This window comes from Buteo buteo, chromosome 1 (assembly GCF_964188355.1).
Source record: "Buteo buteo chromosome 1, bButBut1.hap1.1, whole genome shotgun sequence".
In the NCBI taxonomy this organism is placed as follows: domain Eukaryota; kingdom Metazoa; phylum Chordata; class Aves; order Accipitriformes; family Accipitridae; genus Buteo; species Buteo buteo.
In genome coordinates this window covers 1,893,492-1,916,967 of record NC_134171.1, presented here as the reverse complement: position 1 = coordinate 1,916,967, position 23,476 = coordinate 1,893,492, and the positions used below count along the sequence as shown (strand labels likewise).

Sequence of the window (23,476 nt, the reverse complement as noted above, 5' to 3'; positions counted from 1 at the left end):
AGTGGGCACCGAGTTCTTAGTGGTGACGCTTAACATGTGCAGGCTTCTACTTTGCTCTTCCCTTCGGCTGTACCTCCCCAGTACATGCCCTGGGAGAGGGTGTGGGGGCAAAGCCAGGTCTTCAATTTAAGCAGTTTCACTGGGAGATATTAATCTGAGAGTGGCATGTGGTGATACCAATGTCTGAGATGGGTATTCTGTGTTGTACCGGAATGTATCCATTTTGTTTTAGACTATTTTCTACCTTTAAGTGAGAGCTCATTCACATCTCCAAGATTTATCAGATCTCTGGTACTGCACTGAAGACTCTCAAGTTTTTGTTGATGTCTTCTATAGAAGCATTGCGAAGGGGAGTTTCTTCTATTTTCTCTTTTGTTTCTTCCTCTATACTTCAGTAGTTAGATTTAAAACAGCAGGGCTGTGCCAACCAGCAAAACAAGTATCCATGCATCCTTTTTCCTTTTATATCATACGGGTAAAAGGACCCCTCATAAGGTTTGCATGAAAGAAGATTAATTCTATAACTTAAATTCATTGCCTTCAATAAGACGATTCAGTGCAGGACAAGCATTGCTGACCACACTGCTGTTTTATTTGCAGAGTCGTCTGAAGGAAGCTGTGCAGTTGTTGGAGGATTACAAACATGGGACTTTGCCCCCAGGAGTCACCAACAAAGAGGTAAGAGGATGAAGCCTTTGCTCAATTCCTAGTTCTTCCTGTCATCTAAAATGGGGAGGATGAGGTGGCGTTTTTAGGCTGGCTCTACAGTCAAATGCACTACTGCAGGACATTTTTGGTGTTTCTGCTGGTAAAATCCCATACCGGCTCTGTTCAGTTGATTGCTGACTTCTGCAATGTTGCTTCTGGTCCCTTGCAGCTCAACTGCTAGTGTGTTACAGTGAATTTGGGTTGTTCTGAAGTTTCCATGTTATAAATGTTGCTGAGCAGAAGTGATAGCAAGGGGCTTGCAATACGAACACGCAAGTTTTTTATTTAGAATAAGTAGAAAGTTTGCAGTTTCTGACTTGTGGAGTTACCGATTACCTTGGGCCAAGGCTATTGCTTCCCTTTCCCTTGCAAAGTGTATTTGTACAGTTAAAAGAAAAAAAAAAACTAGTTTTCTTTTTTAGCTGAAGGAAACCTTGCTCTCAGTCCTGTAGGTTCTTGTACCAGCAACTGTGATGCATCAGCCCCCTCTCCTACTGTGTTCCTGTTGGTTATAATAATTGCTGTGTTTCTTCAGGGAAATAAATGTTGTTTGGACTATGTATAACCCTCCGGATGTCCTTATGTTGGAGATTATACCATCAGTAGTGGTACTTTTTGTTGGGTGATGTTCCTACTGTTGGGATGGAAGCTGAAGGAGGTTGTGGAAGCCCCACTGATGCAAAGGTCTTAGCAGGGTTTAGGCAGTTTTTGAGAAAAGGGTCATTTTTGGTAGAACTTGATTCTGCTTTGGGGTGGGCTGGGTGATCTCTCCAAGACCCTGTCTGTCCTATTTTCTGGACCTTTGTTGGATATTCATCTGTATGAACACATGAAACTTGTGGAAGCAGAGATGAGTATTGCAGAGGAGCTAGACTGCTTTTTGATCCTTTTACCTCCAAATCAGTCGCATGAAACAAAAATCATCGATCTTCCTGTGGGTATTATCTCAAACGCTTTTCCTTATCTGTCCATGTGTAGACACCTGACCATAACACCAACACAGGGACTTTTTTGTGGTGCTTGTTTGTGCATCTAGCACAAAAGACTTCAATCCTATGTAATTTAATGTAATACAAAAACCAGCATGAATTGATTGGCAAACCTGCTTTGGGAGATATAAGAAGCAGGCGTGCCAAAGGACCAGTGCACCTCCCATGTCAACAGTGGTGGAAACGGTAGAGAGCTCTTCTCCCACGCCCTGTAGGTCAAATAACCCCTTTTATTTTTTTTTCCTGTTCACGTGTGATAATTTCTTCTCATGAAAGACAAGTATAACAGGTAAATGGAGAAAATTAAAATTTGCATTCGCTTTAGAAAGTGGCTACTTGTGTGGTAGGTGCTGTGTTGGGAAAGAGGCATGGCTTCAACAAAAAATAAACGGGAAATATCCTCTCCCTGCACAATGTGCAGTACAAAGCATTGCTTTCCTGGTCTTTTGGTGTCACTGCATTCTTTCAACCATAATCTGATGGCAAGAAAAAAGAAACAGGGGTTGAGGAAAGGAGAGAAGCAGAGAATGATGCAGCAGCAGATGACTCAGTTCCCATCTGCCTTTAGAAATACAAGTCATTTGCTGTGGCAAACCACACAGACTTTTGACCTACATTTTGCGTTTGCATAGTGACAGACCTAGGTTATATCCAGAGTTCATTCAGAATGGCATTGAGAGCGAGCAAACAAAAGTATTGTGTTTTTTGTTTCCCTCAGTCATGACAATGTACGCATGAGGTGAACCTTGTTATGCAAGTTGGAGGGTTCTGATTGTAAAATAAAGGTATGGGGTAGAGGAGGAGGGAGAAAATGATGCCAAAAATGCCTTTCCTGGAGAAATGTTAGACACCAGTGTAAAAAATAATATTTTTTGTAGTAAAATCTTGACACGGTTCACTTTGATCACAGTGTCAATTATGTTAGAGGGGGTTTAAGTAGTTTTGCTGACTGTAGGATAAAGTAGCTCTCCCAGGAGGAGCCTGCGGTGGAATTGCAGCATGTGCTTGTTACTGTATTTAACTGTGCTTTGCTGCATTAATTAAACCAAGCCACAGGGAGAGGTGAGCAAGCTATGGGTAGATCCCAGCAAGTCTGTGAGACTTGAATGTTCACCCAGGATACCACAATGACTCTAAAAAGGGTGAAGATGGAAGGGACCTGAAAGCAGATGACAATCAGTGTGCCCAGGCTGTAGAGGGATGGGAGCAACCACAACTACAAAGCAGCCGGAGCTGCCTTGTTAACCTGGAGAAAGGATCCATGAAGCCAGCAGGTATCAGTCCTTCTTTACTCCTGGAGCTGCTGGTTATAATGAAACCAGAGGTAAAGTGGGCAGTAAAAGGATCAAACGCTGTTTGGCATTCTTGTGATCCACCTGGGTGAAGGTGAATGGGAACTTCTGACTGGGTTAATTGGGAGCTTCCCAGCGTGGCATGATGGGCTGGCCAGCTCTTAGGCCATGATGGTGATGTTCCTCAAGGGACACCTGAAAACCCTGAGTCCCTTTTGTCTGAATGCTCTTCTTCTCCCAAGTGTGCTCTTGAGTGGACTTGAATGAACTACTTGCCTGTGTGTGGTTGCAGTGAAGCAGGTGAAAATCTTCAAAATGTGGTTGCTGATTATCTCTTCTGAGAGCATGATTATCGCCAAATGGGTGGATATCTTCATCCTCTCAAGCAGACCCACCAATTTAGAAACAAACTTCTCCTGTAGGAGAATTGAAAACTGCAATTAATCATTGCACAGGTGGATATTGTTACGTGCTTTTCTCTTTGCATCAAAGGTGATCTTTGTAGTCTTTTATTGGCATTAGTTGTTTCCATCCCCTGGGGCATCTTCTTGTCATGCAGCTCACGTGGTATCATTCTGCCTTTGTGTTTACTGCTGTGCTGCAATCACAAAACAACACTGAACTTTCAGCTTTGCCAGTGATGACCATTTCTATCAAAGAACTAAAAGGCCCAGATGATCTGTATGAAAATGGAGTTTCATTGAATGCTAAGGTTGTGGTGACATCAGGTGTTGGGTACTTCTCACACTGGTTAGCCAAATACACCCCTTCCCTTCTCTGAGATGGAGAGGAAGATCTGACAGTAAATCTGATGGAAACAGGGCTGTGGTTGTTGTCTCTGCATGGAGGACATAGGACTGGATGCTGCTCTCAGTGTATGCCACAAAACTTGCTCTCTGAGCATCGGTTGTTTCCTAACTCCAGGGGCAGAGGGGAAGGTGGAGGGGAGCGTGCAGGGAGATGTGGGTAGCTGGCAAGCTTGCCAGTGCTGAATTAAATATGTGTGTGCCAGATATATACAGCTGTGTCTCATTAATTACTGGTGCATTTGCAGAACATACAATATGCTGGTTGATTGCTTTGGGGGAGGGGAAGCATCTCACTTGCATAGATATCACCCCAAATTTTCTATGGGTGAACCAAAGACACCTGGAGAATACAGTTTTTTGCTTTCCTCAAGCTACCTTTTACCATTTCTATGGCTTTTCTGTGCACCACTATCTGCAGGATGGACTCTGGCTACGAGGCATTAACAATTTGCAGTTGTTCTAGTGCTAATTTGGGAAAAGGATTCAATGCAGCTCTGGAGAGGTGCCCACTTTGTGGCTCATGTGCATGGGTTGATGTTGGAATAAAAGACTGAGATGTCTGATGTTTTACGTAGCTGATAACTGAGTGTCATACACACCTCTGATGCACTGATGAAGTTGCCACATGCTGGCAGAAGACCAGATGAGAGTTAATTTGATTTTTGACTGAATTTTTTTTCTTTTTTTTTCACCACTCTGCCTGTGAACAGAGCTAATCACCTCGTGTTCACTGTGGGCTAGGAGTGTATACTGGAGTAGTGACTTGGCTCATCTGATATGGTAATGCAATTGTATCTTAGAGAGGCTAATTTGCTATTATTACTCATCAAAAAGTCTGGGTAGAGCTTCATGTGATGCTTAAGAGAGAAGCACTCAACTTTATCTTCTTTGTTTAAGAGTCGATTCAGGTTTGGCTATTAGAGCCCCTTAGAATGCAATTGCTACCCTTATAACAGGCTCTTCAGGCATGGATTGGGTATGGCACGTGTGTGAAGAGATGCCTGAATGGGCTGCTAGGCTTCATAATCAGAATTAAAATCATGCTCACCTTAGAAGCCTTTAAAAATAACAGTTTGGGCAGAGTTTTAGTGCATTAACTTTCTAAGAACCCAGCCCCCCGATCCCCCCCCGCCAAATATCAGCTTTGAGATCAAGAAGACAAGTTGTTTTGACAGAGTTGTTTCGCTAATCTCCTGACTGATCCACTTTCGTGGTACGGCTTGTTTGACAGTGTTCAAACTCCTTTTTTTTCCTCATTCAGAAATTCGTGGTTCTCATGAAGGATGGCAGGCAGTAGCTGAAAGCATAACAACAGCTCAGCACAATCTATATTGCTTGCTGAAATGGTTTCACCACATGAAAAATGGAAAATATAAGAGCCTAAAGCTATGTAACGTCAAGTATCTCCTCCACACTTATCTTCTTGACAGGGTTCTTGTAGAGTGAGTCTTTCTCTTCTGCATTTTTGGAGCAGATTTTTCAAAATGAGCTGAAATGGAACAATTATGGACTACCTAAAGAAAAAAAAACACTGAAGAGCCATAATCATCTAAAGAAAAAAACTCTGAAGAGCCATAATTGTACTTCGCTCCAGTTCCCCATGACCATCTCTAAGCCAGTGTCCAGAATAAATGCTGCTTTGCTCCGGTTACTCTCTGTGAGTGATTCATGGACAGTAACACTGCCAACACCTACATCTCTTCCACTTTCAGGTCTCTCACACTCATCCAGTAGCTCCTGTACTTGTTCTTGAACTAGAGTGATTTCACTGCTTGGGAAAATGACCATTAACATAAGGTGGTAAAAACCCATTTCTTGGGCGTCATTAGCAAAAATGAAGAATTGATCTCTTAACTGTCAATAGCCGCTAGACTGCTGATAGCTTTTTACTGAGAGAAACTATAGGGTCTTTTCCTACATTAGAAAAATGTTTTAAAAACATGATTTTTATCATAGGTGTATCAATTATGTAGTCAGCAAAACAGAGGATGAATAGCTGCTTGATAAGTATTTATTCAGTGCTACATACTGGAGCAAGAAAACATGCTCTAGTCTCCACTTCTTCAGCTTAGCTTATATGCCCAACTTTTTCTTTGAATATTTAAGAGCCAGACTTGTTTTTTATTAGATATGAAGTTGAGCATTTCACATTCCACTTATTAAAACCCCACCAACCAAAACCATTCTGTGTAGCGGAAATACCCCACACTGTAATTAAGCCCCCTCTCTGACAGGCTCTTATGATTTCATAATTTTTCTCTAAATAAAAAGATATTCTTGGTAATGCAACCTTTTGGGGTGTATTTCTGTTCTCTTGGTTATTTGGCTTAGATATTTTAAACAGGATTGGAGAACGTGACTGGAGAACAAACTTCCTGAAGGCTTTGGGGAGGTTTGGTCTCCTGGCAGGGGATTTTGGGTTGTTGCGTGTCTCTGTGTTGGGTGATGGAACTCCACGGATCTAGAAGTGTTTGATGGAAGAAACAGCTGTTTCTTATAAGGGTTTAGAAGTATAAATTTTTGCTGTGAAAACTTCAAGAGAACTGGTGAGTTTACTAAACTTCCTATTGCTTGGTTCTGTTCAGTGACCGCATCCATCGATGTCCTTCATTTGGCTCCTTCTGCAGAGTGTAAGTGCATTTGAAGTGCTGGTGTGTTGTCTGATGGCATGTATCCTCTTTCATCTCCCTGTTCCAGAGGAAGCTAGAAAATCGTAGGTTCCTTAGAAAGGGGGAAAAAAAGGAAATGTGTAGGATTCATGTTGATGGGAGAAACTGGTTCAGTTGTCATTTATATCCTGTCTTTTCCAGCTCCGTAGGTACTGTTGTATTATTGCCCTTCTATAAGGATTCCTTCGTCTTGATCATATGTTCTTTGGACTTTGTGCTCCTCATTTAAGTGGTCTCTCATTATACGTAAGCAACCTTTTTAGCTTACATTCCTTACAGACCGCTCTGTGGCAAGAGAGAGATGTGCTAAAAGGCCCACTGCTGCAAGCCATTTTTAATGATGGTTTCTGCCGGTGGCTCCCGGGGTTGGCAGAATCTGGCCCTTCGCACGAAGCTCTGGTGGCTGGTGCGATCTGCGAGTGGGTAGGTGAAAATGACACACACAAGTGCACTGGGAGCCAATTTGCAGCAGAAGGTATAGACTGTAACATATCCAATTCTAAACAGGGCAGGCAATTCCCCAAACTGCCTCCTGGAGGGAATCTCCGCTGGAGTAAAAAGGTTTCATTTGAGGAAATAGTTTCTCCTATAAAAACAAGGGCTGTAAAATATCAGGCTGATAAACAAGGATGAAGAGCCAGCTTGGTTAAAAGTGGACGTTTTCACTAGCTCGGGAGCGTTGGTGCTGAGGTTTAGCCTCAAACCAAAAGGCTGTACCAACTGCAGGGCATAATGATGTGGCTTTTGTCCTTTATCCTCAGGCTTCATTCACTAATTTGTAGGATTGCATCTGTGTCCTCTCTGTGTCTGAGTCCCTTTCCCAACCTGTCCAACAGACCAGCACAGATTGGAGGAACAGATTGATGCTGGCATGTCAGCAGTGGTAAAAGTTAAGAGAAGCAGCACTCGGCGGCTATCAGATACAGAGAGATTTAAATCACTCCCGTTTTACGACACAGCTGCTTTTTACTGTGTGATTTTTGTGCTCAGTGCTGCAGAAATGTGCATGGCAGAAAAGCCCCTTTGAAAGCTGATGAATATCGGATGTGGACAACAGTGTTCAGGCACCGAAGATCTGCCTTGGAACGACTGCAGTGAGGTATCAGTGCTGGGGAGATTTCATTATGAACTTCAGGCTGCTCTAGTCTTTCAGCTTTTCCCCCCAAATTCCTTGTATTTTTATTTTCTTAGCTAGAATTCCCTGCACTAATTCCATGCTTGAACTACACTGCTGACATGCCCAGCAAAACGTGTCCTTTCCGTTGTGCATTGAATCATTTTTGCCTTTGAAAATGGGGTAGAAATAGCTGCTAAGCTATCAGCTTAATATCACTGCCTAATATCACTGCTCATCAGCCTCATATCGCTGCAAATATTGAGGAGCAGCAGCCTGCAGTGATATTAGGCTGATGAGCAAGTTAGGATCAGAGCCCTGATTTGCCCCATTTGTAGACTCATACCACTCTGTCCTAAAAACTTGGTATCTAAACAAGAAGTAGAATACAGTCTAAGAAATACGGTGATGAAGGTTCATTGCCCTCTTCTACCTCCCCTCTGTCCCTTCGGTCCTGATCTCAGGCTGGCACCCCGGCTTCTCCCTGTGGTCCTGCCAGCAGAGAGAGGTAAAGAGCCACAGAATAGCAGAAGTGTCTGAGGGCGCTTCGTGCGTATTGAACAAGGACTCTCAAGAGTGAGTGATGCTTTTTCTGTGCAAGGTTTTTATTTTTTAATGCCAGCGTGGGGCCAATAAGAGGTTTAAAAACTTGTATAATTAACTAAATGCAACCCTTGTACATGTTAGTCTTACGGAGGTGACTCTGTCCTTAAATATGCACCTACAATAAAGATGGTACCCATTAAATTTATCATTCCCTGAACTTTATATGTGAACTGGTACAAATTTGTTCTGTGCCCAGAATATTGCAAGGGAAAGTGTGATGCCATGGCAGCGTGAGCTGATCTAAGTCAGCACTGCCATGTCTCTGCCTCCTTGCCTCCCGGCCATGTGTTCCCACCTCCTTGCTGGCTTGCCCTGGCACAGCTGGTTCAGAGAGCTGTTCTTAATAAAAACTGAAGCTCCCTTCCCCCACTCCCAAAATACTTCATTTTTTGACTTGAGCAGCTCCCTCTATTTTCTGTCTGCTCTGTGTTGCCTCTACCATGTAGGGGATGGAGTGCACACCTAGGATGGGGCGGGATGGTGGGGCTGTGGTACCATAAATATATACCAGCCTGAGCTGCTGAAGGTGAGAGAAGTCTGTGATGGAGGTAGGAAATTAATCCAGGTTTCATAAGACCAAGACTAAACGTCTTGAGCTGTGGATCTTTTGCTGACTAAAATCCTAGTAACCTTCGAGACACCAAGTGTTTATAGATTTTTGATTCATCTGGATCTTCCTCTTTGTCTGCTGTAGGATCGTAGGTTAATTCAGGCTAGAGGGGACTTCAGGAGGTCATCTAGTCCAACACAGGTCCCTAGATTTACTCCTGGAAATCTGTCTGTTCATTTGACTGTATCTTTATTTATACATGCGTGTTAAGATGCATGACTATCTATCTGTTAGGAAACAAGATAGCAGCAAGACAGCTCTATTACTCAATTTTGTACCCTTAGAAACTCCACCCTGAAAGCTTCACCCCTTCAGCATAAGGGGGGGGGGTTGGAAGGAAAAAAAACCCCAAAACCGCAACCGAACTGAATGATCTGTAGTGAGAGGAAAAATGCAGCTTTTTGAAATTGTCCCTTGGAGACAGACATTTGCTATTCTCCAGCCAGCCCCTTCCTGCGAGCGTTGGCGGAGCATGAACTGTGGTGTGTCAGTTGTGACTTCTCACTCTTCAGCCTTTCCAAATGCAGTTTTGGCAACTTGCTGTTTTGAAACTGTTTCATTTCTTCCCCATTAGTATCAGTGAAGTGAAAAGAGGCTCACCAGCTTAATGGGCATATATTTATTACTGTGTTCTTCCTTCAATCATGTTAGCAGCGGGAAGAGCTGCTCATGCTGTCCCAGACACAGCAGAGAACAATGAATCTATCAGAGTCTAAACAGCATCCCTTTTGGAGAATAATAGCTTTTCTTAACAGTGTTGATGAAGAGCGAAGAGGTCCATTTGCAGTAAACTGTACTTTTTTTCCCCTCTGGTCTCTTGCAGGATACAATAAAACGTAGATATATCGGTTGTCCTGCTGCTTCCTTGTCTTTGCAAGAAAGTAGCCTGTTTGCTGGTCCAAGGGCTGAACTTGGACCTTCTCTCTTCTGCAATCTAAATATTCTCTGTGGCACTAAGATGGTCTAAGATGCGTCCAACATTTTAGGCATTATTTCCAGACCGTCAGAGGACAAAAGGCACCTAGGGAGCTTGGGCAGAAGTGCTGTAGGTTAATGCACCTTAAAGAAACCATGCTAAAAGCTACTGTTGATGCTCTTACTCAGTTACAAACTGGCTTTGCTTCATCTCATCATTTGAGGATTAAGACAGTTTATCGAGAGTCACATCTAGATTACAAATCAGATTACGTTTGCAAGCTCTGTATGGCTAAAAGCCTGGTTTCCAAAGCTGTACTTTAAACAATGTAATGGCATCCAAGTACTTCTGCAACCCTGGTGCAAGTTAATAGTTTTCTGTGAGTGCTTCTTTCTCTGCTTAAGTCTTTCCAGCAGAATGCTGTGAGGATTAATTAGTTAATGTTTATCAAGTGCTGTGAAGCTGCAAAGTGTTATTTAAGTGCTATCTTTTTTTATCAGTCGGGACTTGATTCTGTTTCCACCTACGCTTGGTTTTGTATCTGTGTAAATCTGTGTATTGCACTGGAATCGCTTGTGGTTTTCAGTCCGGTTCCCAACGCCAAGGTGCGTGCAGTGCAGGCAGGTGTCTCAGCCGATGCTCTTCAACGCATGGACTTGTTCGAAGGCTTTGTGGTTCTGCAGGTGGGCAGCAGCTCATGGCACTGTGTCTCAACAATGCTTAGGATGGGGAAGGAGATTCCCGTTGGCATCGAAGAGCAGTGGCTTTTGGTACCTCTTCTGCTGACTTATTTCAGAGCCAGGTGCAAGGCAGAAAATTTATAGATACCCTTTGTGATTTATCCCATGCAATGGGTCATTTGAGCTTTATCTCCTTAGAGCTAAAACCTTTTTAACATAAAGATTATTAGGAGCAAGGTTGTAAAAGGTCCGTTGGTGAAATTTGCTACTGAGGAGCAAGTGTAGACAGTGGTTTAGGTTACTTTGTTTTACATGTTTCTTAGTAAAGCCGACTTCTCATTCCATATATATTAGCCAGTAGGGTTAGGCACACCAGCCAGGTTTACAGACATTCAGCTGACATTAAATGTGGAACCAGAAGGTCTGGGACTCCACCGTTGTAAATCTATAAATCTTGCTAAAAGCATTCAGCCCTAACTGAATGCTTTGGCTGGAGCTTGTGGTGTGCATTTGTCTCTATGTTAAATATCACTTTTCAAGAAGTGGGATTTTGGGACTGAAGCTGGAGAGAAGTGGGAGAAAGCCACGGAAAGCATGAGTGATCACACTCCTGGAGGAGAAAGTACGGGTGGAGAGTGAAGCAGAACGCGTTGTAGCTCTGTCGGGCTGCACCAAACTGCCTTGAGTTTGGCACTGGTGTTTAGTTTTAGTGAAATGCTAAAAATAGATGGATCCTTACTTGTTTTCGTGTTACCTGCTGGGAGGTTCTGGAGATGCTGCCTGGAGTGGACTAGCCACCATAAATGCCTATAATAACTAGGAAGGCAGTAGGGAAAAATGTGGTGCTGTAAGAGAGGATGATGTGTTGGTGAGTGCAATGCAGTGGGCACTTGGGAGATCTTCATCCTTAACTGTATAAGCTTAAAACCCAACAAAACCTCTCAGAAGCATAGTGAAATAAAAGTGAAATAATGTCAAGGAAAAGCACCTGCTATCTGGGGTGGACCTCCTATTTCAGTGCGTGGGGCTTCAGCAGTGAGGCCATGGATGGATGTTCTTCTCTAGCTGCCTTGCTGCAGACTCTACCTTCTTGCCAAAAGGACTGCAAGGAGGAGTTTCAAATGGAAGTGTCCCATGGTACTGCTGGCAAAAGGGATCATGTGAGTTTTCCAGTATGTTTAACCTTATAATGAAGATTAATGTGAGCTAACCCTGCTGACGGGGTGTAGTGGAGCTGCTGCTGAGTGCTTCTGGTTCAAGCTGGTGGCCCTGGGAAAGGCCCAGATCTACTCAGCTAGATTTGTGGGAGATCTGTTTGGAAAAAGTGTAGTGCTTAAGTCCTGGATTCCTAAATGTTCTAACATAAAATCTTCAACTTTCATCAAATTCCCATTGGAATCCAAAGAAACCATATCTTTGCAAGCCATGCTGAAGTCAGTACAAGCTGCAGGTGCTTGACACTTTGGGATGTATTTACGTCTTGAGCCAAACCCAATTTGAGCCAGAACTAATCATGTAGGTCCCATATTAAAGTCAATGGAAAGAAGCAAGCACTGCTGGAGTGCAGGTTGTGCAGCCTGTACTGGTCATCTAGTGAGCAGGGGGATGCCCGAAGGAGGCTGTGACCCCGTGGGAAGCCCGCGCTGGAGCAGGCTCCTGGCAGGACCTGTGGCCCCGTGGAGAGAGGAGCCCACGCCGGAGCAGGTTTTCTGGCAGGACTTGTGACTCTGCAGGGGACCCACGCTGGAGCAGGCTGTGCCTGAAGGACTGCAGCCCAGGGAAGGGACCCACGCTGGAGCAGTTCATGAAGAACTGCAGCCTGTGCGAAGGACCCACGTTGGAGAAGTTCGTGGAGGAATGTCTGCTGTGGGAGGGAGCCCACGCTGGAGCAGGGGACGAGTGATGAGTCCTGCCCCTGAGGAGGAAGGAGCGGCAGAGACAACGTGTGATGAACTGACCATAACCCTCATTCCCCATCCCTCTGTGCTGCTGTGAGGAGGAGGTAGAGAAAATTGGGAGTGAAACTGTGCCTGAGAAGAAGGGAGGGGTGGGGGGAAGGTGTTTTAAGATTTAGTTTTATTTCTCTTTACCATACTGATTTGATTGATAATAAATTAATTTTCCCCAAGTCGAGTCTGGTTTGGCCATGACATAATTGGTTGAGTGATCTCTCCCTGTCCTTATCTCAACCCACGAGCTTTTCGTTATATTTTGTCTCCCCTGTCCAGCTGAGGAGGGGAGTGATAGAGCGGCTTTGGTGGGCACCTGGTATCCAGCCAGGGTCAACCTACCACAGGGAATTTTGCAAACTGTTGTGAGTGATGATGGCGTAGAGTCTAACACAGGTAGACCACTTAGTCTTTGCAGAGCTTAAACTTCTGTGTTTTCTCTTACACGTAGGGCTCGTCTACCATGTGACTCCTCATTAGCTCTCTGAAAATAACTGTGCCTTGTCATTATGCATCTTCAACATGTGGTTAATCAGTAAGGGCTTTTCTCCATAGAGTTATTCCTGACGTGGCATATCCAGAGCATGCACCCGTGGATTTAAGATCGTTTTGGTGTCTACTACTGTTTTGTGCGAGGGACTTGAATCCTGTTGGCACATACCATCGAGGGAGGAAGCGTTAGAGCATCTATTACAGATTCCTGATATCAAATTGCCTCTGTGCCTCCACTGACTGTAGGGAGGTGGTTGCTGGCAATGCAAAGGAGTAGGTGGTGTGAATCTGTCAGTGCTCTCCTGACCGTAGAGACCTGAGGCCAACTTCAGCGATGTAGTAGGTGGTCTGGATACAGCCAACTGCACTCACGTAGGGTAGAGCTGGCTGCTTGTTTTAGCAGCATTGGAGCCTGCTGTAAACAAGGGTGAACAATGTGTAAACATGGTTTTCTAATCTAAGTGAAACTGGGGGGGGGGGACGGACAGAAATCGCATCTTTGAGTGCAGGACCATGAAGTCTTACTGTATTTAATAGGAGGGAGGTTAATCTCTTAAGAATAACTGGTACTCTTTGTACTGTTTTTATAGTGGCAGGTGTTAGCTAATAGATTTGGGCTGGATATATTCTTTAAATACATACTTTTTCTAAAAACTGTCTCTAAGCTGCGATTCTGCTGCTAAATAAGGAATGCTAATGAATGTCCTGTCAACCAAAGATCATATCTATTCCCCAAGAGTTATTCCAGTCTCTAGCTCCTTACTGCAGCTTTAGTTCTCTTTGGATCATGGCAGTCTTTGATACCCTTCCTTAAACATCATAAGCACATAATGTTTCTGTATAACTGAGTTCAGTTCCTGAGTTCAGGGTTTTAAAGCTGTCTGCTGTAGGTGGTGAGCAAAGTGGAGAGTATATCTTCCTTGAAAAATTGTAGAAAAAAGAGAATCCTGGGAAGGATGGATGGAAATCTCATCCATGAGTCCAGTGTCCTGAAACGCTGGTGCTGGGAGCACTTGTGAATGGTCCTGGATCCGATTCCTCCATGACCATGAAGGATATCTCCATGAAGCAGAGCCTGATCTGTCCTGGTGGAAGTTTGCAGTGGCCACAGGCTGGAGAAACTTGTCCATCGCTGCCTGCTTAGGTTGCTGGGCAGATAGTGAAATATGTTAACAGTGGTCCAACACTTTTGCCCCCTTGTCCTCCAGGCTTCTTTGGTGTAAACCCATGTATGAGCAGGTTTGGTTCTTGCACCCAAATTTGAATGGTGGCAAAACCCCAATGTAGCTTTGAGCTAGTAATATACAGCAAAGCTGATGTAAAGTAAGATCATCTATTACAGGAGATCCACCCAGTACAGGCTGACTATATTTAGAGATCATGGACCTAAATCTAACAAAAATTGAGCACGAATCTGGAGTCGTTCCACGTGTTCCAGTGAAGATGCTTTGGATCCACGCTAGTGTAAATGAGATCAAAATCTGGCTGCTTCTCGAAGATGGCCGGAGAGAGCGTGAATGAAATCCCCAGCAAAAATAGAGACTTGCTCTCAGAAACGAGCCCCCCAGCTGGCAAGACTCGTCAGAGTACTGGAGCTATTGAAAAATGCTGCAGACAGAAAATGAATTAGAGGATAAAAAAGTGAAAATGAGCTGGCAGAATCTTTAGGTGACTCATCAGGTGCATCTTGTAAAGTCTCTTTCTGAGAAGTAATGAAATAGCATGTTCTAACAATATTTGCACTGCAGCAGGAAAATGCATAAATATTGGGATCAATTAATGAAATTAGATAATTTGACCAAAAAAGCCATAGCGCTGGCTCAGAAACCATCCCTCTTCCTTTTTGCTAGTCTTGGTGCTTGCAGTTGGAGAGGAAAATCCCATGGTTTTGTTTCACATCTAAGATACGCGAGCCTTGGGCAGCCACAGGTTTATTGGGACGCTTTGGGTAGTTGCCTGCAGCTCGAGGACTTCCACTTTAACCCCATGGAAGTTCTCGAGCTGGTGGGCAGGCAGGTGCAGAAGAGACCTGGTAGCTCTCTGGGCACGCAGCCTCCCACCCTTTGCATTTTAGGATTGGTGAGGGTAGACACACCTTGCCTCTGCCAACCACAAAGATTGTCTCTTCGTGTCCTTCAGCCTCTGTTTTTCAACTGTAAAATGGGGAATAATGATCTTCCTTAAAAAGGGAAGTTCTCCTCAGGAAAGAGCCCTATGGATATGTGCATCAGCCTGTGACATTTAGATATTCCAGTAACTCATCACATGCAGTGGAGTTCATCATGGAGCTTCATTTCTGGAGTGAGAGCTGAATTTGAGTGAAATACTGGGGTTGCTGGTATCAGTGGGTCAATTTATGCTATTTATAATAAAGTAATTACTGTATTCCAACAGTTTTTTAATGGATTTATATTTGGGGAAGGCACTAAACCTTGGATGAAGAAGAATGGCAGAACAGGGCTTAATTTATACCATAATAATGATAAAATCTTAAGTGTGAATGCTTGTATTGCAGAATATGTGCATGGCACTTGGGTAGGTATTTTGGTGGGTAGTTGTGAGCTCTCCAAGCAAAAAGAGCTATCGCCGTCTTTGGATTTATCAACAGCAAGAGCAGAACTCATCAGGTTAGCCTACCCTTGGTTTGGCACTGGTACAACTGTTGTTGGAATAATTTGTCTGGTTTCTGGCGTCCTCGATTCAAGAGGATGTTGACAAATTGGAAAGATGTAAAAGAGCCACGAGGGTGGTTAAAAGATTGGCAAACACGCCTTGCCAATGAAACAGCCAGTCTCCTGGCTCAGATTAATTTTCCTTTTTTTTTTTCTTTAAGCGAAGGTTAAAGGGTGGCTTTAACAGCTCCAGGTACCTGCGTGAAGAACAAAAATAGACAGCACCGGAGGCTGTCAGACAGAGATGTAACACAAGCCGGTGCCTGGAAGTTCAAGTCAGACCTGAGCTGAACAGAACAGTTTTTAATAGTAAAAGCAATGATCTGTTCTGATATTTTAGAGTCCTGTTTTTTCATCCATCTCTAGAATTACAGATATCAAAATTGGGATTTTTTTTTTTTTTTGAGATTATAATTTGCATTTAGGCATAATTCATAGAGGAAAGCCCTCTGACTTTATTAACCAGGGGGCAAACTATGGGTTTATGTACATGCCAGAGCATCTCTTGATGTGCAACTACTCATTAGCTCTACCTGCACCTCACGTAGGATGTTTTTGACTCGGTGCTCGTAGATCTCCACTGTCTGAGCTTGATTTGAGGTGTTTTGATGCTGCTGAAATACAGTCATTAAATAACAGTAGGCATTTGTGAGAGTTTTAGATGAGATTTTTTTCCTCTTCACAAGCGTTTTTCGGTGCATTTCCCTTCTTGTTAAAAATGAAAACCAGTGGCTGGCTTATTCTGAATCCAGGTTTTATTTGAAGAGATACTTCTTCCATTTCCCTGCAGGGCTTGCTCCACCTTTGTTCCCCAGCAAGCCTCGATTTCCGCAGGAAGCTCGTCCAAGGAGAGGCTGTGCTAAATTTACCTTGAGATCTACGTGCGGCAGAGTTACTGAGATAATTCTTGATTTGTAAAGCTTATAGCAGAGCGTGAAGTCTGGCTGTTGTTATTCTTTCTTACCATTCAATATAAGAAAGAATATCTTCTCTGCCTTGCTGGTCTTACTGGCCACACAGGTTTGAAGGAGCTCGGTGTGTGTAAAGGATCTTTAAATACATCCTGGAAGGATGCAGGAAATGAGTCTGTTTTAAAGCAGTCCCTCGCATTCATTTACTACAGCAGCTAAAAGATGAATATTTGGGGTTTGGTATAAAACTATACTGCTCGTTTTTTTAAATGCAATGTTCTCTTTTATTTTTCTAGCTGTGGGGAGCTCAAAAGATAAAGCAGGTAATACGCTTTTTTTATATTTCATTACTGCTTTCAACTATTGCTGCTTTTTTCCTTTTTGTTAAGCGATGCTGTCCTCTTCTCCATTATTGACTTTGCCAGTTGCTGTTTTGTCTTGCCACAGAAATGTAAATGCAGAGAACACTGTTGCCACCAAAGAGTCTGATTTTTTTTTTTTTGTATTTATATATTTTGATGTCTTCATTTTCTCCTTCCTGTCTAGTCAAGAGATTTCTTGTCTCCAGTCTTTTGAAAATAGTTTGACAGTTCTTTGGTAAGGTTTGTAACTGTGTCGTACCTTCCTCCTCTGCAGTCCCAGATCTCTAGGGGATTGATTTTTTCATCCCCAGCCAGTTAATGCTAGTGCAACCTCCTGGGCTCACTGTAAAATTTGATAAAAATGGGCCAAGTGAGCTTCTTTGTCTGTTTATCAGTAAAAGAGATTTAGGATTTCCGTGAAGGCTGGGCTGTCCACAGCCACCAGCGTTGGCTGAGAAGCTGCAGATATACATAAAGGTTGAATTATCTGGCAAATCCAAATCCCCTGGCGTGTGAGGGGATTTTATTTGGGTCGCCCTTATGGTGACAACTGGAGCGGACCATACCTGCACGTTTTTATCCCAACTCAGCCAGATCCTGAAGCAGAATTTCAAGCTTCCTACGAGGTGCTGTGTGGGCTCATGCAGGTGTACCTGCATACAGGGAAGATGTTCCTCAGTCTGAATCCATCCATCGTGGCTGAGCCACACAAGTCCTTACGGGGGTCTCCTGCGACCTGTTTGCTTCACAAACAGCATAAAGTGATTTATACCCTCGTTCCCTCCCGAGCAGGCAGCCCTGCCCTCCCCATCCCTCTGCCACAGCGAGGGCTTTTCCTTTCTTTCATAGGGCAGAGTTTCAGCTAGGACATTAAGCTGCACCTCGGTGGAGATGCTGAACACAGGCAGGGACAGAAAATAGCTTTCCCTTTTCCCCTCCTAAATCTGCATTTCCCTCCCTGGGGTTAAGGTACAGCACTGGGTGGCCTTTGAGGACATTATAGTACCAAGAAAGAGCCACTTTCTATATTTCAGGTTAAATTATTTACTTCTAAATTATTAACTTACGCTAAATTATTTAAGGAGACGAGAAAGCAGCGGTAGAACGAGGTTTTGTGGAGGCTGCTGAACAGTAACTGCCTTTGGTCGGAGCTGCAAAAGCAAGGAGGGTGCCGAGATGCATGAAGTCCCCCTGTTCTCTCTGGTTGAAGGTGCTATTTGTAGAGGCTGAGTGCTGGCTTCACTGTGCCTTGCCAACTGTTGCTGTGCCTTCACTGTGTCTGTCTGCTGACTGTTTTACAGGCCATCATCCATCCCGATACAAATGAGACCATCTTCATGCCTTTCCGAATGTCAGGTATAGTATGTCCCTATCAGACAATCCTTAATTTTACTGCGAATTTGTACAAAATGTTTTTTTTTTTCTCCTGTTTTTGAATTGCATCTTGTAAACATTTAGACCAGGATCAGAAAGTAATTCAAATGCCTAAATCCCTTTGCAGTCAAGGAGAATTAAGATTCTAAATGCCTATGCAAGATCTAGTGCTTAATATTTTCCCCTCCTTCAGATATTTTAACACAGGCTCAAGCTAATACCCTTTCTGGCATTTTTGGGGTATCCATCACTATAATAGGCATTTTAACTGTGTAGTAAACAACGAAGCTTGATGCCTAACAAGCAGCTTAGGGTGTTACTCTCCAGGAGAGAATGGCATGAGCCCTGTTTTTCCATGTGTGGTGGTACCTAATAGCCATGGCACTGGGAGCCCAGGAAGGATCAGCTTGTCCATGGCTTAACTGGTCTGCTTAATTATTAAATTGTCACCTCCTCCTTCCCACTTTGGGGTGTCTCTCTGCCCTGCACAGGTCCACAGCTACGTCTGCTGTGTGTTGAATAGTAGCTCTCTTGAGGATGCAAGTGCAGCCTTGGTTCTTTCCCAAAGGACCTATTTAATTAAATAGGACCTTTTCCATATTTTGGGGGGGAATGTCTTCACCTGAATACTGGGCACAGGGGAAAAATAACAGGGTTGGTGGGTTTTGTTCTCCAGTTCTTTGAAGAAGGATGATGTTGAGGGTGAAGTGGAGGGAGGAAAAGCCAGGACCTACTGCTTTGCTGCCTTGTTCTGTATTTTTTTTTTAATTTTTCTTCCTCTCAGGTCTTTACCCTTTCTGACTGTAAATTGGATCCATGAAGCTTAATTCAGTAATATTGGTAAAATGCTCTGAGACCTTCTAGTGGAAGTCATAGAGATGAATTATAATTAGCACAAAAATTGGCAGGCTTAGCAGGGGAAAAATGTGAAGCATTTGATTTTTGTGGTGCTCAATAAGATTTGGGGTAAAGGCTTATCTCTAATATAGAGAGCTTTAACTTACACCTATGATTAAAATAGTCCCTCTCTCCTCCATGATGCAAATACACTTTCTTCAGCTTATACCCTGTTCCTTTTTCTACTCACCTAGAAACAAATGAGCTCTCCTGGTATAAAATCGGTAGCAGAGAGGTTGATAAAGCAGATGGTGAAAGGGGGAGGTCCCACCGATGGTGGCATGGTCCTGCTCCTTAACTGGCATGGGCTCTGCAGCTTGTTAGATGGCTTCATGAGCGTCTTCAGCATGCTATCCCGGTGGGACCAGGCTCAACAAGAGAGGAAGGGGCACGGAAAGCTGGGGAGTTTTCTCCTGGGTTCGCGAGGGTAGGTTGTGGGAGGGTCTGATGAGCAACAGAGCTGGCACGAGGGAGGGAACAGATTGCGTGACTGAGCCTGGGAAGGGGGGAGCAGGATCTCCCCCTTTCCATGGCAGCAAGCCACTGGGTCAGCTCAGTTAGCACCAGCGTGGCAGCATCATCTCCTCCTGGTCCGGACCGAGCAGCTCCTCGCCTGAGCTGTCATCCCTTCGCTTCTGCTGATTTGAGGTTTTGCTGGCTGCCTAGCCCAGCTCAACAACAGGATGCCCTCTAAAGTGCTAATGCCATGTGCTGGCACAGACTGGGGTTACTGGAGTAAGCTAGGGTTTAGATGTTATAAGTTTCAGGGAAACTCTTAGACCACAACCCAACAAAAGCAAATAGAGGATGGGAAGGAGATTGGGCAAAAAGCAGGAGGCTGCTCTAGTTGATGCTTGGTGCATCAGGTGCAGGTCCACAGACATGCCCATGGTGGTATAGAGCTGGTGGTAGTGAGTGCAGCCTGTCATGCCTGGTGTGGCTTCTACCCTATACTGTTAGATGTCTTAGATGTGATTTTTTTTTCCTGTGCCAAAACTGCATATTAAAATGCATGCATCTCTTTTTTTTTAATAGGTTACATTCCCTTTGGAACGCCCATCGTAAGTATTTTAACATCTCTCCCCACTTTATTTGCGAGTACCAAGGAATGCATTTTTTAGCACTTGCAGACAATTCTCCAAATTCCACTTTACCTCCTCGCGACACGTTCAGACAGGGTTCCCTACTTTCCCGTCATACATTAGCAAGGGCATCATCTTGTAAAGCCTGCCCTATGGACGTTGCGCTCAAGGTTATTTATCTATTTAACATTGTTCGCCCAGCCCCCTGCAACATCTTCAGCTTTATCTTTCCCTTCTGGAAAAGGAGGACCAAGATGAGCTCATTGCCTGCAAAATGCAACTTCTGCAACTCTCAGATTTCATCTTTGGACAGTTTTTTTTTTTCATTTGCATGTTTTACAAGTTGCTTCCTGAACGTGACGAGCTACAGCACAGCGAGGCCGGTGTCGTGTGCTCTCATCTTGATTAATTAAAACGGCGGGTGCTTTCTGTGGGGTTATTGCTAAGGGCATTTTTAGTTTGTACTTGTTATTGTGAAATTTGTAAGCATTTGGGTGCTCTCGATAGCGAAAGCCAGAAGGGAGGTAATTCTGCCTGTCTTCCTAATGCTGAAACTTCAGCTTGTCTTCAGGAACAGGAATGGTTAATTAACCACATTTTATGAATAGGGAAACTGAGGCATGCACTTTTGCCCAAAATCGCCCAAAGTTGGTGCCAGAAGGTAGTTGGTCCTCCACCTGCCAACTCTCGGCTCAGCTTATTAGATCATGCGTATTAAAATGATTGAAGGAACAAATTCTGCTAAATTTAATCTTCCTAAACCCAGTGGACCATGGCATAGTACTTAAAGGTAATGATTCTTTCCCAAATGGCGATAGCAGGGTTGCTAGCACCTAAAAGCAGAAATCATCGCGGCTGTTACTATTTGTTGTCGTGTGTAAGGGTTTGGTGGTAACTTTGTATGGGGCATTTTAAAAGAAAAGGTTAAACAAAAATGAGTTAACGATCAATTTGACAATGAAATCGGCCCAAATCCAGAGCTGTCAGAGGAGCCGAGAGCTGTCAGATGAGCCCAATTTCACTAGCTGTAAAGGATAAACTGGAACCTCTTGTCATTTAAAAAAAAAAAAACCCAAACGTTTCAAATGTTAAAATTAAAATGTAACATTTATGCCAATCGATCTGTGAAATTTAGTGACAAAATTGGCAGCCTGCTCTAGCATAAAAACAGTTTGAGTCTTGCATTTCACATAGGGGGATGGGATTTCCTCAAGAGAGACTTAATGTGCCTGCGGTGGGCTCTGGCTGAGCGAGCGTGGCTGTCCTCACCCGCAAAACCGTGCTGGCGTGCCGTTGCACCCGCGCTAATTGTCCCGGTGTTCGGGGGTCAATTAAACACCCTGCATAGATACCGGCAGAGACGTGATCAGATTATGCATTAACAGGTTTACTGCCTATCAGTCAATACACGATGCTGCCTATATACATCTTGGGGGTTTTTTCCCCTATAGCTAATGCAAAATAATTCAGTATGGTTTAGCTCATTGTGAGAGAGATTAAGGTCTTGCCGAAAATAATCGTTTCTTTTCTGGCCGAAGCAGCTACTCCCCTGACACAATCAAATCCTGAGGCTGTTTATTCTTTCCCTGAGTTGCAATCATTTGCTTTTCCTTTTAGCCTCCATCCTTTCTGTGCTCAGGTTTACAGTTCGACTGCAGAATCGGTTGTAGTGGCAGAGTAGGGACAGGATGGGGTATATGTAAGTGTAGGGAGAGTTTGTGTTTGCCCACCTAGATTTCAGCCCAGGAGGGAGCAAATCCAGCCACTCGCAGTATCTCCCTTTGCTGTAAGGGGTGACAGGTGCAAGGTGGCTGCTGGGCTGTAGCCTTTTACCCTGGGTTTGTATTTCATCCCCAGGATGAAAGTCTCCAAGGAGGAAGATTTATCTGCATTTAGGAAATTCAGCCTAAGACGGGCAGTGAAGATGGAGCAGAAGCCGTGCTGCTGTTCCCAGCTGCCACCCACAGCTTTAAGCACCTTATTTTCCCCAGCCATTTAAAAATGGGGAGATCTTGTTGATGTTTTGAAGTGCATAGAGAAGACCTGGGTGTTAATAATGGGGTTGCAGATGACTCTTGCCCTCAGATGGGGCAGGACTTGGGGCTTGCAAGAGGACAGCTCGTAATGCAAACGCGCCGCGAGGCTGCTCAGAGCTGACAGATGTCCGAGCGGTGGCGTTAGCCCTGGCTTTCGGGCCACGAGGGGCCGTTCACACCTGATAGGCAATTAAATTTTGTAGCTGGTACTTTTCTAGTGTTTAGAAGCTTTTTTTATTTTGTTTTCCTTCTTAGTTATTTTTTCCCCTCACAGTAATTAAAAGTGAAACTGTACATTTCTTGACAGACTCTTGCACATATGGAGAGTTTGCATTTAAACGTGCCTCTTTCAGTCATACAGATTTTGGGTGCTCTTTTTTATTTATTTATTTTCCTCTTTTATTTTTCTCGGCGCTCAGCTTCAGCTGACAATGTAAGTAGCTGCCTGCAGTCTTCCCTCTCCTCCGGAGCCTCATTAGCCCGCTGGCTTCAGGCGCGTAAGTCAGTCCTGGGGTGAGGAGGTTCATCGCCTGTTGAATTTGTTTGGCTAAGACCAGCAATGGAGTAATTAATGACAAGATCCGCATATTGAATGGAAGCGGTAAATTAGTGTAACTTGCACAGATTGGCGCTCGGCCAGCGTACAAAGTAGCTGTAACTTCACGAAAGGCTGTAGGAGGAAAAGCTGGAGGAGGAGGAGGAGAAAGGAAAGAAGATGTAAATGAAATCAGGCCTCCCAACCCTATTACCCTTTTGTTTGTTGTTATTTCTCTCTTATGTCCTTAAGCGTAGAAGTTGCCTCCTCTTCAACTGATGCTGCTGCAGATGTGCAGAGATGGCTTTAGCCTTGCGGCAGGCTGTCCACACTCTAAAACAGGGAAGTTTTCTTTCTTCTCAGCTTTCATAGGGATAGGCTTAAAGAAAATGGTGCAGAAGATGGTCTGAGTGTTGGAATGAACTCACAGCCTTCTTGCCTGGATGCCTGGGAGACATTTCAGTTCACATGAGTATCCTGAAAATAAATGTATTTGGAATTAAAATGAGTTGTTCAGTCTTTATACTCTTAACAAAGATGTGAGTGTGATTTTGCAACAAGAAGACCATCTTCTTCAGAAACTACCAGACATTTAAGGTGCAGAAGGGGAGAAAATGACATTGATGTTAGGAAGCACCTCATCTTACCTTTTTCTTACCCAAGAACTCATCTTCCTGTCCATGTTTGTTGGGCTTATCATTGGCAGTCCCATTGCTTTGCATCCCTTTCCTCTTCTTCATCCTCTTATGCTTTAAGAGGAAAGATTGCCATAA

General features: G+C 43.9%; 1 protein-coding gene across 3 annotated transcripts in view; it reads left to right on the top strand.

The window, feature by feature from the left end:
• The window catches only part of SFXN5 (sideroflexin 5), a 102,925-nt gene that overhangs the window by 22,731 nt on the left and 56,718 nt on the right, over nt 1–23,476 (top strand). For all 3 annotated transcript variants that reach the window (XM_075040441.1, XM_075040451.1, XM_075040460.1), the window contains exons 3-6: nt 601–678; nt 16,714–16,740; nt 18,081–18,135; nt 20,086–20,111. In XM_075040441.1, the coding sequence (XP_074896542.1) occupies nt 601–678; nt 16,714–16,740; nt 18,081–18,135; nt 20,086–20,111 (186 nt within the window). The remainder of the gene's footprint in view (nt 1–600; nt 679–16,713; nt 16,741–18,080; nt 18,136–20,085; nt 20,112–23,476) is intronic.